The sequence below is a fragment of the Puma concolor genome, chromosome A1 (genome assembly GCF_028749965.1).
Source record: "Puma concolor isolate L17-30 chromosome A1, mPumCon1.1.hap2, whole genome shotgun sequence".
NCBI classification, from domain to species: domain Eukaryota; kingdom Metazoa; phylum Chordata; class Mammalia; order Carnivora; family Felidae; genus Puma; species Puma concolor.
In genome coordinates, this window is record NC_141667.1 from 220,211,204 (window position 1) to 220,227,730 (window position 16,527).

At 39.5% G+C, this 16,527-nt stretch overlaps 1 protein-coding gene across 8 annotated transcripts in view; it reads right to left on the reverse strand.

Moving 5' to 3' along the window:
* CAB39L (calcium binding protein 39 like) overlaps positions 1 to 16,527 on the reverse strand; it is a 132,244-nt gene that overhangs the window by 59,619 nt on the left and 56,098 nt on the right. For all 8 annotated transcript variants that reach the window (XM_086712329.1, XM_086712348.1, XM_086712359.1 and 5 more), the window contains one exon: positions 4,133 to 4,251. In XM_086712329.1, coding sequence (XP_086568455.1) covers positions 4,133 to 4,251 — 119 coding nt within the window. The remainder of the gene's footprint in view (positions 1 to 4,132; positions 4,252 to 16,527) is intronic.

Here is a 16,527-nt window from a genome sequence, read left to right on the forward strand (position 1 = left end):
AATGTATATTCTGCTGCTTTAGGATGAAATGTTCAGAATATAACTGTTCAGTCCATCTGGTCCAGTGTGTCATTCAAAGCCATTGTTTTCTTGTTGATTTTCTGGTTTAGATGATCTGTCCATTGCTGTAAATGCGGCATTGAATCCCCTACTATTATGGTATTATCAGTAAGTTTCTTTATTTTTGTGATTAATTCATTTATATATTTGGGTTTTCCCACATTTGGAGCATAAATGTTTACAGTTGTTAGGTCTTCTTGGTGGATAGACCCCTTAATTATGATATAATGCCTGCTTTACCTCTTGTTACATTGTTTACTTTAAAGTCCAGATTATCTGATATCAGTATGGCTATTCCGGCTTTCTTTTGGTGACCATTAGCATGATAGATGGTTCTCCATCCCCTTACTTTCAATATGAAGATGTCTTTCGGTCTAAAGTGGGTCTCTTGTAAACAGCATATAGATGGATCTTGTTTTCTTATCCATTCTGTTACCCTATGTCTTTTGATGGGAGCATTTAGTCCATTGACATTTAGAGTGAGTACTGAAAGATATGAATTTATTGACATTATGTTGCTTCTAGAGTTGAAGTTTCTGGTGGTGTTCTCTGGTCATTTCTAGTCTTTGATGCTTTTGGTATGTATGTATGTATGTATGTATGTATGTATGTATATATGTATGTATATCTTTTCTCCCCTAAGAGAATCCCTGTTAAAATCTCTTCCAGGGCTGGTTTAGTGGTCACAAACTCCTTTAATTTTTGTTTGTGTGGGAAACTTTTTATTTCTCCTTCTATTTTGAATGACAGCCTTGCTGGATAAAGAATTCCTGGCTGCATATTTTTCTGATTCAGCACATTGAATATATCCTCCCACTCCTTTCTGGCCTGCCACGTTTCTGTGGATAGGTCTGCTGCAAACCTGATCTGTATTCCCTTGTAGGTTAAGGACCCTTTTTTTTCCTTGCTGCTTTCATGATTCTTTCCTTGCCAGAGTAATTTGTGAATTTGACTATGGTATGTCTTGTTGGTGGCTGTTTTGTATTGAATCTAATGTGAGTTCTCTGTGCTTCCTGGATTTTGATGTCTGTGTCTTTCCCCAGGTTAGCAAAGTTCTCTGCTATGAGTTGCTCACATAACCTTTCTACCCACTTTTCTCTCTCTTCATCTTCTGGGACCCCTATGATTCTGATGTTGTTCCTTTTTAGTGAGTCACTGATTTCTCTAATTCTTAAATCATGCTCTTTTGCCTTAGTCTCCCTCTTTTTTTCTGCTTCATTATTCCCCATAAGTTTGTCCTCTCTATCTCTGATTCTCTGCTCTGCCTCATGCATCCTTGTCATCATGGCATTCATTCGAGATTGCAGCTTAGTTATACCATTTTTTATTTGATCCTGACTAGCTTTTACTTCCTTTATCTCTGCAGAAAGGCATTCTAATCTGTTTTCGACTCCAGCTAGTATTCTTACTATCGTGATTCTAAATTCTGTTTCAGACATCTTGTTGCATCTGTGTTGGTCAAGTCCCTGGCAGTCGTTTCTTCCTGCTCTTTCTTTTGGGGTGAAATCCTTCATTTCGTCATTTTGAAGGGAGAAAAGTCATTAATGAGGTAAAAAAAATTAAAATTAAAAAAATAAAATTAAAAAATTAAAAACAACACACACACATATAAATCAAATAAATTATGCTAGATCCTAGGTGTGTTTTGGTCTGGGTGTTGAAAGGGGCTTAATAGATTAGAGAAAAAAGGGGAAAGAAAAAAAAAAAGGAAATCATTTGAAAATTTGAAAAACTGAATACACTGAAATAGAATAAAATGAAATGATGGAAATAAAATAGAATTTGAAAAAAATTACACAAAAGTAAAAAATATAGTAGAAAAAAATTAAAGGTATTTTTAATAAAAATTGAAAATGAAAATTTTTCTGTATTTATGAAAAAGAAATGAAAGAGAAAAAGAAAATTGAATAGATGGACCAGTGAACAAACTGAAATATGATTGAAATGACTTAGTTTTCACCTAGAAGTCAAACTATGAATCGCTTTATATCCCATAAACTAAGCAGGTGGAGAGATTTGTGTTCCTGAAGAGTGAGGTTGGCCCATTTGGACTGGGCTTAGTGTAACAACTCTGTTCTCCACTAGATGGCGCTGCTTAGTTTACTGGTGTGAATTGTTGTGGAGCTTGTAGGTGTGTATACCCATGAGCGGGAGGGGTGAAAATGGCATCACCCAGCTACCCAGTCTCTAGTATCAGAACTCTGTTCTCCCCATCCATAATTGCCCACCCGTCCTTTGTCTCTGGCTTCTGTCCACTCCACACTCCTACACTGTCCATGACCAAACCCCAGGCAGCTCCTCCCTCCTGAGTTTTATCTCAAATGTGGCTGTTTTTCCTGACCCCTTACTTCTGAGGGACTGTGGCTTTGACCCATTCCGCCCCTCTGCGGGAGGGTCTAACTGAGCAATGGCTGGGTGCTGGCCACACCCAGGAACATTCACGGGAACGTGCTGCTGCTGATGCCCAGAGACTGCGGCTGGGTGCCAGCCCACCCCAGAAAAAGTTCCCAAGATGGTGTAGCAGCAGCGTTTCAGGGATTATGGAAAATCACAACAAGCATCTGGCACCAGGCTTCACCCCCAACGACCTTGTTCTAGCACCAGCAAATGTGGGTGTTCTTCTGAGGCCACTGGGGCCTTTCCCTGGGGGAGGCCACACAGCCTCTATCAGATGTCCTCCCAGCAGGGGAACCACCTCTCCTCATGTGGCCGGAAGACCCCCGGACTTCACTTTGCTCCAGGGGATTTGCCCTTCTTACCAGAGCACCTCCAGGTATCAAGCTGTGGAGTTTCAGACTCTGTGCTCCCCCTGTTTGTAGAGTTCTAATGGAATTTAAGCCCTCTCCTTTCTCCTTTCTCCCTTTTTAGTTCAGTCCCTTTGGCTGTTTCCCCTTTTCCACTTTCTCTCCAGCTGATTTTGGGGGGGTGCTTTTCCCATACTCTCCCCTCCTCTCTGTCCTCTCTCCACAGGCAAAAACTGCTCCCTGCCCTCCACGGCTTCTCTCTCCCCCAGTTGACCTCTCCACACCGCATACCTGCTGAGTTCTGTGGTTCAGGTTGTACAGATCATTGTGTTAATTCTCAAATCAGTTTTCTAGGTGTGCAGGATGCTTTAGTGTTGATCTGGCTGTATTTCATGGACGCGAGACACAAAAAAAACTTCCATGCTCTTCCACCATCTTGGGTCCTCCCCCCAATTAAGTATTTTTAAATGTACCAGGGAGGAAATGGGAACTGAACAGAGATGAGATGGGGTAGGTATGGAACAGCATGCTAGGTTTGAGACTGTGAGGTAGAAAAATAGGGCAGAGGAGGAAGAAGACAGTCTGCTGTCCCCAAGACTTGCTACATCCAGATCTCTGGTCTTTGGGAGTTAGAGTAGACACAGAATGCCCTTGAAACATTTGTAAATGAGTATAGATATAAAAAAATAATAGAGATTCTATTATCTGACTAGACTTTTGTTTTTTGGCTCATATATATATATATATATATATATATATACACACATATATATATACATATATATGTGTATATATATGTGTGTATATATATATGTATATATATATATATATATATATATATATATATATATATGCTGCACAAGCAAATATGCTTCCCCACATGGAAGCATGTCACCTTGGCAGATGCTAGCCAGCCACTGGAAGGTGTGTGTGTGTGTGTGTGTGTGTGTGTGTGTGTATTGAAGTTCAGGGTCAGGGGATTCGGTCTCATGCAAACAGGAAAAGGGTAACTGCATAGCTAAGAAAAGGGCAGATTGAGAAACACAGTTAATAATATAATAAGAAGAGACAGAGATAACAGGAAAGTAGAGGAAAAAGAAACAGTAAATGGAAGGAACTCTATTTAGAACCATACAAAGAAAAGATTTTGCTGTAACCCATGTAATCATAGAAATGTAGATTTGGAGGGCTGTCCTCAAGTATGGCAAACAGCTTTCCTGTGATTCCAAATGAGAACCCATCATATCTCAAATGAGGCTAATGCTATAATACTTTTAACAACTATTCTATAATCAAACCTACTTCTTTAAAGGAAACCATGTACCTACCCTTTGAGGAGCATAAACAGGATATGAGGATGAGCACTAATGTACTCCACAGTAGGACTCCGAGTGCCTATCTGTCTTCTCAGGATGTTGTTAAATATCTGGGTCACATCTTTTTTTCCCTGTTAAGGAAACAACCAACCATTAAATTGCACACTTGAAATAGTTTAATTATGGAGTGTAAGTTTTATCTCAAAAGCTGTGTATACACACATACACACACATCAAGAGAAATAGCACTCTTCTTTGTAATATCCCAAAACATTAACTTATTCTTGTCATATATCTTTAGTCAGCTGTACTTTCATACATTCAAACAGTCTACAAAATGGATGCAGCTCTTTTTCAAAGGATTTGCACTGTGGTTAATTTGAATAAGTAGAAGTCTGTTCTCACTGTCGTAAATGAAATGGCACAGAAGAATATAAAACAGCAGTGAATTGAATTCTTTATGCTTTTTTTACTTTGTGCTTATTTAGCTTTATATAAGAAGAAATAAAGATTAACATTTTTAAGCCTTCATAAACAAGGAGGGAAAATGGTGAAGGAAAATAAAGATTTTAGGAAATGTAGGGTGGAATCAAATTCCTGTTTCTTACATGTACTTTTAAGTAATTTCTTCCCTCCACTTTATCCATTCCCAAGTTGGTGTATTACAAAAAAAAAAAAAAAGATCAGTTTTCTATTAGGTGAATATATATGATTTAGGTGATATTAAGAGATCATATTTAACCTAGAGGACAGACAGGATCACTCAGTCCTAGTAGCTGAAGCCAGAAGAACTATAGCCAGTCTCAGACAGAACTTTTTAGAGTCCTCATATACCAGACTTCCAGTCTTACACACCCTACAACCTCAGGCTAGTCTGCGTCACCAACTGAAGCCCTGAATGGAATAGGAGGTTGTTTTCTGTTTTGTTTTGTTTCTTTGTTTTGTTTTTTGTTTTTAAGATTTTATTTTTAAGTAATCTCTACACCCAATGTGGGGCTTGAACTCACAACCCAGGGATTAAGAGTTGTGTGCTCATGGGGCGCCTGGGTGGCACAGTCGGTTAAGCGTCCGACTTCAGCCAGGTCACGATCTCGCAGTCCGGGAGTTCGAGCCCCGCGTCGGGCTCTGGGCTGATGGCTCAGAGCCTGGAGCCTGTTTCCGATTCTGTGTCTCCCTCTCTCTCTGCCCCTCCCCCGTTCATGCTCTGTCTCTCTCTGTCCCAAAAAAATAAATAAATGTTGAAAAAAAAAAAAAAAAAAAAGAGTTGTGTGCTCTTCTGACTGAGCCATCCAGGTACCCAGAACAGGAGATTTTTATATGAAAATAAGGACAAGAATGACATTCAATTCTCAGTTACTATGGCTCTGATTCTGGCCTTCATCTCTCAACTGAACTGTCAAAGAGCATCTTCCAGTTATGCCCTCCACTTCAAAGCAGTCTTCACTCTGCAGAGTGAGCTTACTAAAAATGCAAATAACTATGCCATGCTCTTCTCTTTTTAAAAATGTTTATTATTTTGAGAGAGAGAGAGAGAGAGAGAGAGAGAGAGAGAGAGAGAAAGCACATGGGCAGGAAAGGGGCAGAAAGAAAGGGAAAGAGAGAATACCAAGCAGGCTCCATGCTGTCAGCTCAGAGCCTGACATGGGGCTCGATCCCAAGAACTGTGAGATCATGATCTGAGTTGAAATCAAGAGTTGGACACTTAACCGACTGAGCCACCAAGGCGCCCCACCATTCTATTCTCTTACTCTCTTTAGTGCCCCCCTTTTGCTTTGAAAAAGTCCAACACCTTCCATGATCTGAACCTTGCCTACCTTTCCAGCCACTTCTCTTACTTTTCAATTCCTACTTCAAGTTCTATTAATAACAAATTGCTGTATTGCATATACTTACACACAATCTTTCATTTCTGTACCTTTGTTCGTGTTGTATTTGTCCTGAATGCTCTTCCTTCCTTTCTTTTCCTAGCTAAATCTTAGTCATCCTGTAATCAGGGCATAGGGGTGCAAGAGCACCTGGTTCTGGGGGTCCCAAACAGACCAGGTTAAGCCACGTGCCACTGACAAAATCCACAAGTAGAGAGATGAGTGAGGGTGACCCAAGAAAGGGATTTATTTTGGTGAGGCCAACACTGGAAAGACAGCAGACTAGCGTCTCAGAGACTGTTTCCAAAGTGCTGAAAATACTTCTAGGTTTATATAAGGAGAATGTGGGACGACAAAGGTTGGTGGGTACATGTGGGTAAGCTGTAAAGATCATTGTCTTGGGGTCAGTCACGTGGGGTCTTGCTGATGTCAGAGCAGACCTCATTGCTTGCGGGGGTAGTTGTGGTTCCCGCCAAGGGATGTTTTGCCTGCAGGCGTCTTTTGCCTAAGTTAAGAGATAAGCTGGAAAGAACAACTTAATCAATACGAAAGTACAGACAGGTCAAAATGGAGGTAGTCGAAGTCCTCTTTTAATCCTTCAGATTCAGTTCAGGAGTACTCATCTCTGAGATAACTGTTCTTCTCTGTATTACAACAACATCTTTGCCTACATAGACCAGTAGGTCTCCTCTTTCCTGTCTACCGCTACCTCCATCTCTACCACGGTCAACTTATGAAGAAGTGCTTACTCTGTGCCAGGCACTTATACTAAGAACTTTATATGTATTTTCCAATCCTCATAACAACCTTATAATGTACATCTTATAAGTAAGGAAATTAAGGACTAGTGAGGTTACCTTACTCAGGTGGCATATGAGAAAGCCACAACTCCATCCCAAACTGATGGAATCCAGAGTCTAGGTTCTTAGCCATCATACTAAGCTGACTCCAACAATGAGCACAGAACACTGAAATTAATGAATTTCATCTCTAAAGTCCTCATCACACTGTTAGCTCCCAAGGAAAGCCATATTTCAATGTCCATAGTAGGGACCAACAGATAGTAGCATTCAATATTGACTGTCCTGACTTACTACTTTAGAGGCATAGTCATTTGTAAACATTTTAGCACAAACAGAGACCACTGAATCTTGCTTATCTATTATTGAGGCACTTTTTTAATAATAAAAGAACTAGGACTCAAAAGGAAAAGAAGACAATAAGATTATTCAATTAATTACTCAATCTTAAAGCTATTAGACATATGAAATGTGCACTAAGGACTGATTAAGAATACTAACATAGAAAAATATTCTTAAAGAATATCTGAAAGGATAAAATATTCTTAAAAGATTAACTTTATCAAAAATTGGCTTGAGGGCACCTGGGTGGCTCGGTCAGTTAAGCATCAGACTTTTTATTTTGGCTCAGGTCGTGATCTTACAGTTTGTGAGTTCAAACCCACATCAGGCTGTGCGCTGACAGTGTGGAGCCTAATTGGGATTTTCTCTCTCCCTCTGTCTCTGCCCCTTCCCTACTCGTGTGTGCACCTCTGTGTGTGCTCTCTCTCTCTCTCTCGAAAATAAATAAACTTAAAAAAAACTGGCTCGAAATGGATCACAGACTTAAATATAAAATGTAGAACTATAAAACTTCTAGAAATAAATAGAGGAAAATCCTCAGGAACTAGATTTAGGCATATAATTCTTAAACTTGACACTAAAAGCACAATCTGTAAAACAAAAACAGACTTGTTTAAGACAAGTCTTAAATAGACTTCATCAAAATTCAGGACTTAAGCTTTGCAAAAGATCTTATTAATAGTATGAAAAGATAAGCTACAGACTAGGAGAACTTCATAACATATATATGACAAAAACCTAGTGTCTAGAATATGTAAAGAGTCCTCAGAACTTTTTTTTGAATGTTTATTTATTTTGAGAGAGAGACAGAGAACAAGCAGGGAAGTTGCAGAGATGGAGAGAGAGAATCCCAAGCAGGCTCCACACTCAGCACAGAGCCCGATACGGGGCTCGATCTTACGACCATGACTGATGTTCTGAGCTGAAATCAAGAGTCAGATGCTTAGCTGACTGAGCCACCCAGGTGCTCCCCTCAGAACTTAACAGTACAAAATACAAAACAATTAGAAAATGGGCAAAAGACATGAAGAGATATTTCACCAAAGATCTACAGATGACTACAAGCACATAAAAGATGTTCAATATAATTAGCCATTAGGGAAATGCAAATTAAGACCACCAGGAGAAATTACTACATATACCTATCAAAATGGCTAAAATAAGAAAGTGACAACAGCAAATGCTGACAAAGATGCAGAGAAACTGCACTTGTACACTGCTGGTGGGAGATCTAATATATATGGTCAATCTGGAAAACGATTTGGCAATTTCTTTAAAAACTTAACATGCAACTACTCTATTGGTATTGCACTCCTAGTATTTATCACAGAGAAATGAAACCTGGCCATGAATGTTCATAGCAGCTTTATTTATGATAACCAAAAGCTAGAAACAACCTAGAAATCCTTCCACAGGTAGATGGTGAAACAGACTATGCTACATCCATACCAGGGGCTCAGCAATAAAAAAGGAGTGATTTTTTTTTTAAAGCTTACTTATTTATTATTTGGGTGAGGGGCAAAGAGAAGGAAGGGAGAGAGAGAAACCCAAGCAGGCTCTGTGCCACTAGTGTGGAGCCCGATGCAGGGCTGGATCTCACAAACTCTGAGATCATGATCTGAGCAGAATTCAAAAGTCAGATGCTTAACTGACTGAGCCACTCAGGTGCCCCCAAAAGGAATGAACTTTGATACATGCAACAGCCTGGATGAATCTTGGGGAATTATGCTGAGTGAAAAGTGCCAGCAACAAAAGGTTACACAATCTAAATGTCCATCGACAGACAAATGGGTAAGAGAGATGTGATATATATACACTGTAATATCACACAGCTATAAAAAAGAATAAGATTGTGCCATCTGAGACAATATGGATGGACATAAAGAGTATTATTCTAAGTGAAATAAGTCAGACTGAGGAAGATGAATACCATATGATTTCACTCATGTGGAATCTTAAAAAAAAACCCACAAATGAATAAACAAGTAAAATGCAGTAATAGACCTATAAACATAGAATGAATCCATGGTTACCAGAGGAGAGGAAAGTGGGGGTATTGGTAAAATGGGTGAAGGGGAGTAGGAAAACAGCTTCCAGTTATGGAAGAAATAAATCAAGACACCATAATGAAAATAGTCAGTGATATTGTAATAGTGATATATGGGAATAGATGGTAGCTACACTTGTGGTGAGTACAGCATAAATTATAAACTTATGGAATCACTATGTTGTACACCTGAAACTAATGTAACATTGTGTGTCAACTCAAAAAAAAATTTTTTAAAGGATTACACATTGTCCAGTTACGTGATATTCTTGAATTGACAAAATTACAGAAATGAAGAACAGATTAGTGGTTGCTAGAGGTCAGAGGTGAGTGGCTATAAAAGGGCAAGTGGAGGGATCTCTGTAGTGATGGAAAATTTCTATATCTTGACTTTATCAATATCAATATCCTCATCACGTTACTGCCCTATAGTTTTGCAGGATATTGCCATCAGGGAAACTGGGCAAGGTACATGAGATTTCCCTGCATTATTTATTATTGCTTTTCTTATTGGAGCAAGCTGGTGGAAGAAAGCAGGGGAAGCGCCCACTAGCTCTTCTGGGCCCTTTGGAAGACTGTAGCCAGCAAGTAGATCCATGTTAATTAAAGGCCAGAACCTCACACAGCAGCTTGTAAAGTATGCATCAAACCCCCTTCCAGAGAAAGACTGGGAGATGGTTGTTTCTGTCGGCTTCCTCTGTGCCTAGCCCAGGGGAGTCAGGGATAGTTACAGCAAGTGCTCATGCACCCGTGAACTGCTCCTTTGTTTGCTAGAGTCCTTTGGGACTCGTGAATGCAAGCCCTTTTAGCTTTCATACATAGGTGATTTGGGGGCCCATCCCTCAGCTGACAGCCTTAAAAGTAGGGGCACTAGATGTGTGGTTCAAACCCTTTGCTCCTCAAAGAGAAGATGGGTGTTAGGATTCCCTCCCAACAGCATGGTGCTATGCCAGTGAGTAGGGTCTATGGCCAGAGTATGTCTCAGCTTTTCCCACTCATTTGGATGTGGGTATTTTCTCAGTTGCTCAATGAGTAGGGATCACTTAGCTGAATTTCTGGATTTCTCTCAGAGGGAATTCCCACATGTATAACTGTACATTCTGTTTATCCATAGGAGGAGGGAAATTCAGGAGCCTCCTATGTTGTCATCTAAATCCAGAGTCCCAGGATTAATTTTTTTAAATATTTTAATGTTTATTTATTTTTGAGAGAGACAGAGCACGAGTGGGGGAGGGGCAGAGAGAGAGGGAGACACAGAATCTGAAGCAGGCTCCAGGCTCCAGGCTCCAAGTTGTGAGCACAGAGTCTGATGTGGGGCTCAAACTCATAAACTGTGAGATCATGACCTAAGCTAAAGTCAGATCCTTAACTGACTGGGCCACCCAGGTGCCCCATTCCAGAATTTTTTAAATGGTAAAATTTGATGCTGGTTCTCATACATTGCTGGTGAGGATATAAAGCAATTAAATAATACCTGAATGATGTTCTAGAATCTCAAACTGGGAAATCTAGGCTGAGGAAATAATCCTAAATAACAATGTTAAATACAGAAGAAAAATTTCAGGCACAGAGGTCTTAATCATAGTGGTGATACTATAGAGTTAGAAACAATATGTCCAGAATTAGGCATGCTTACATAAATTATGGTATATGTAACTGACAGAAATGATATCAAAATGTTGGCAATAATTAAATATAAGAAAAATCTATGGCTATCCATTGCTTTCACTTTATTCTGTGGAGAGAAACAGAGAGGGGTGGAAATAAGGGAGAAAGAGAGAGAATTAAGAAAGCAGAAAAGAAAGGGAGCCAGGGAAGAAGAAAGAAGAATTTAAGAAAAGAGGAGAAAGAAAGATTAAAAAAACAAACAACAAAAAAAACACAGGCACTTGGGAAAGCAAATTATATCTTCCTTTAAGAAAAAACGCTACATAAAATCCAAATTTAGAAAATTAGGAGCTGAGCCTTCAATTTAAAAGGATGTATTAGATGGAGCACCCAGTGGCCCAGTTGGTTGGGTGTCTGGCTCTTGATTTTGGTGCAGATCATGATCCCCGGATTGTGGGATCGAGCCCCAAGTCAGGCTCCACACCCAACACGTAGCCTGCTTTGGATTCTCTCTCACCCTCTCTCTCTGCCTCTCCCCTGCTTGCACTCTCTCTCTCTCTCTCAAAATAAATAAATGTTTAAAAACAAATAAAAGGATGCTTTAGGGTCAGTTGCTCTCATAATTTTAAAATACTAAAAAAGGTTCTAGTATGCTACTTCATGCTATCTCAATTTCACTTATATAGATGTTAAGCAGTACACTTGTATAAGAGGTACAGCTGTAAATATAAATAAAATTTAAAATTTAAAATGAAATTTAAATTAAAAATAAAATGTTTTATTCAAACCATTCTAGACTCTACAGTAATACTACATAATATCAGTCCTCTTTGAAAAGTCATAAGAGCATGTTTTTCATACTTCCCAGTGAAATGCCACAAGAACATTTCCATACGGCATTCCAGTGAACAGTAGAAATGAAGCTCCACAGAACTCTATCCAACTTTTACACAGAGAAAAACATTCTTCTGGTTCATTAGCAAATAGTGTGCAAAGGCAAAGGAAGCCCCCTGTGGATAACAAAAACAAGCTCTGATACCAGGAACAGTTTCTCACATCAGAGGAAAGGATCAGAATGGAAAGGATTAGAGAAACCTTAAACAGGTACAAGATGATTAATGATGGTCTTTCCATAATACATAACCTATGCAGATATCCATTCATCACACTAACTAGAGTAAAGCCTTAAGTATTTCAAAACCAGTCTTCAGCCAACCATCAGACTGCTAGGTCTCAAGTTCTGGATCTAGAAGTGGTCAGAAAAAAAAAGACAAGAAAATGTTTCATGATAATAAAACAACATCTAGAAATGACCAAAAATGCTTTAAATTAGCCAGTAATTCTAAAATAACATATAATGTAAGCGAACAGATACCAAACCTGAAGAAGCACTTGCGTTAAGCTGGCAAAATCAAAAAGGTCAGCCCTGACGGGAGATGCTCAAAGATTATTTGCAGAATGAATGATACATATGGAAGTATCACTGGAGTTAAATAAGGAAAAAGAAAAAGAAGGAAGAAAGAAGCAATGAACAGCAATCAGAAGTAACTAATGATAAAGAGCACCCTTCGCTGATAACATAAGTAAGAGAAGGCAAATACAGGAGTAAAACAGAGCAGGCACCCACTTTAAAGTTGTAGCCATTGACTTGTATACAAGATATATAAAGAATTCTCAAAATTCAACAACAAATAAAAAGAGGGCAAAAGATCTATATAGACAATTCATAAAGGAAGAGATATGGTGGCAAATGAACACATGAGAAGATGCTCAACAACATGAGTCATTAGGAGGCTGCAAATTAAAATCACAGTGATATACCACCAACACTTACATCAGTGACTGAAGTTAAAAACCAAAGCCAAAGCAAACAAACAAAAAATCCAAATACTGCCCAATAATCCTACTCCTAGGTATTTACCCAAGTGAAATGAAAACCTACATTGGCACACACAACTGTACATAAATGGTTATAAAGGTTTTATTTGTAATTTGAAATTCCTCAAATATCCTTCAACTGGAGAATGGATAAATGGTCTGTGGTATATCCATGCAGTGGAATACTACTCAGCGATGAAAAGGAACAAACTCCTGATACACAGCAACAACATGGACGAATCCTAAATGCATTATACTATATGCAAGAAGACAGACTCAAAAGGCTACTTTTTGCACGATTCCATTTACACACTGACAAAGGCAAACAATACAGGGACAGAAGATGGACCAGTGGTTGCCAGCAGCTGATGGTAGGAAAAGGAGAGGATTACAAAGGGGCAAGGGAAAATTTGGGGGGTGATGGAATTTTCCTTTATCACAGAACTGCATATTAAAAAGAGAGAATGTCACTGTTTGTAAATTATACCTTAACTTTTAAAAAGATGAAACATAATTGTAGCCATTGACTTCTCTCCTCTTTCGCTTCTTTCTCTCTTCTGCTCCTGTACAGGTTGGCCTTGCGGAGTGGGACGGGGAGAGCTAAGGTGTGTAGGGCAAATGTTTGTACTGACTTTCGGGAGCAGAACTAGATAAGCAGAGCTGGGGGTGGGGAGTATTCACTGCATGGATGAGCGCTTTTGCAGGGGACTAAAATTCAAGCTAAACTAATTTACAGGTACTGGGAAAGTTTCAAAGAACCCAAACACAGGCTAGCTAGGATGAGTTGCTCTCAAATTTTTTTCAGTATAATTATATTTACCTATGACACGAATCCCATCAAGGATGGCCCTCTATCTCTATCTCTCTGACCCTCTATTTCTCTCCCCATCATCATTCTTCTTTCTGTCTTTTCTGCAGGCTGGCTTCCTACTTTTTTCATTTACATGGTAGGAAACCTGACCATCGATACAGAAATCGCGTGGAATACCATTAGCTCCTGGTCGGAGACTGAGGTTCTACCTCAGTTTTATTTCCAGAATCCTGCAGAATACTGTGGTCCTGTCCCTTTGATCAGATATCCACTACTAAGCCAATCAGCTGTGTGTGGGGGGCAGGGTGTCAAGCCACGCAAAATGGCTGCTCCCACTGTAACCACGTGGGTGGGGAAGGAGCCAGTGTTCCCCAGAAAGCAGAGGGGACAAAACATTCTGTACATTATACATGGCATGAGCAGTCTTTATCTTTATGGCAGGTTACATTGCTTAAAAAGTATAGCAGGGTCAAAGTAAAATGGTCACTGTCTTTATAGGGAGAATACAACCAATTAACATGTTATGCTTCTGATTAAGGGCCTGATTCCAACACCATTTTAAATCACCCACATATTATGTACCTTTATAGGATAAATGCTTCTAAAGTTTATATTCATTATTTAAAAAAAAATTTTTTTTTTTCAACGTTTTTTATTTATTTTTGGGACAGAGAGAGACAGAGCATGAACGGGGGAGGGGCAGAGAGAGAGGGAGACACAGAATCGGAAACAGGCTCCAGGCTCCGAGCCATCAGCCCAGGGCCTGACGCGGGGCTCAAACCCACGGACCGCGAGATCGTGACCTGGCTGAAGTCGGACGCTTAACCGACTGCGCCACCCAGGCGCCCCGATTTTAAAAGGGCATTAGGGTAACAATAACATAAAATTCCATTTAATATGATATAGTATTTCCTCACCTGTAATTGTAAATTCTGTAACTTAATTTGTTTAATGGCAGGTGCAAAATATATAAACAACCAAACAGAATGAAGACCAAGTAGAATCAATGCCCTATACACATGGTAAGCATTTCAAATTATGCATGAAGCATAGTCAAAGCTTATGTCTTAAGGCTTTATGATTTTTCGTTTTTATAGTAATAAAACCAAAGGCGAAGGACCACTTTAAAGAGGAGGCCAGGGAACAGAAAAGGGTTTTTAAAAAGGGACAGAAATCTTCAAAAATTTAGGACCATAAAATGGGTTAATGAGAAGCTGATACTGAAGTACTCATTTTGCTGACTTTTATTTAATGTAGCAAGAATTAAGCCTTAGAGATTAAATTATCATAGCAGAAAGTTTTCTGCTTCTTTGAACTACTTTCTAATTCAGCCTGAACAGATGACTTTGCATCCACCCCAGTTTTGCAAGACACACCTGCCTTTCTTTAAAATGAATGCATCAATAAATTTCATCCTTTGATCTCCTATCACATTGTGTTTCAAAACATCAGAGTCTGAAGCTGTGTCTTGAATAGTGGCCAAACCTCAAAAAACACAGCTCTGAGTTTGATCCTGAGCCCATAAAATCTGAAGATTTGCAATCTCAGCCACAAGTCTTTTTTTTTTTTTTTTTTTTTTTTTACCTCATAATAATATGCAGAAGTAGTTCCTTTCTGTCAGCAACTTTCAGGCCTAAAGGATTAGATTAAAAATTTATGGCTATAAAGTAATGAGACTTTCTTTTTTTTAATTTTTTTTTTTAATGTTTTATTTATTTTTGAGACAGAGAGACACAGCATGAGCAAGGGAGGGGCAGAGAGAAAGGGAGACACAGAATCTGAAGCAGGCTCCAGGCTCTGAGCTGTCAGCCCAGAGCCCAATGAGGGGCTCCAACCCACAAACTGGGAGATCACAACCTGAGCTGACGTTGGGCGCTTAACCAACTGAGCCACCCAGGAGCCCCATTTTTTTTTTTTTAATATTTATTTTTGAGAGTGAGAGAGACACAGAGTGTGAGTTGGGGAGGGTCAGAGAGAGAGGGAGACACAGAATCCAAAGCAGGCCCCAGGCTCTGAGCTGTCAGCACAGAGCCCAGTGTGGGGCTTGAACTCACAAACTGTGAGATCATGACCTGAGCTGAAGTCAGTCACTTAACTGACTGAGCCACCCACAATTTTAACTCGAAGGTGTGCCTCCTAACTACCCTTATTTACAAAATAGTAGGATCCTCCAGTACCTTCCCCTCCCCAATGGACTACTTTGCTCTGGATTCCTGAAGGAGAAATGGGTTTGTCACACAGTTTCCCAAGGCAGTGCCTGCTACCCAGTCTAAGCCACTGCCATGGCCACCATCACTGTTGTCAGCTCTGGATTCTGAACCCCTGCTCCAAGCTCCCCTCAACCCTGTTCCCAGTCCTTCCTCCTGCAGCTAGTTATTTCCTCAACACCCTGTTGCCTCCAAGTATAGAAAACCACCCTTTCTCCTTCACTCAGCATATACTGTTAGTACATAGTTCTTTTATCAAAGGTTTAAAGGTAACAAAGGGTAATTATAGCATAGTGCAGAAACAATTTCAAATTGAATTCTATGAATCGCTATTTTTAAAGGTTTGTCAGAATTCCTGATCATCTTTTTCCTTAAGTCCCTTCTCTCTGTCATGGTTCTGGAATCTCTTTCCCTCACTCCAAAACTTTCCCCTACTTCCATCAATCATAGCCAAAGAGAGGGCATTTCTCAAATTTCTGTTACTTTACTCTGCAAAAGGAAATTTAAGCTCTTCCCTTTTAGTCTTTTCCTTCCAGACATTGCCTAGAGACCTAAACTTTTACAACTAACAAAAAAAACCCATCTCGGTGTCTTCTAAAAGTTCACTTTTCTCTGTAAGGAATGCCCCATCCTTTTAGTTTATCTGACAAAAGCTATAGCCCATCCCTAAATAATATCTTTTTCTTCCTGTTATAAACACATACCAGAAATTTTGCAGTCAGATGACTATTGTACTCTCCAAAAACCCCATGAGAGGCTATTCACTTACTAGAATGTTATCATCGCTCTTGAATTATCTTCTAAACAATTTACTAATTCTTCAAGAAAACTGGCTTATTGCTGCATTCA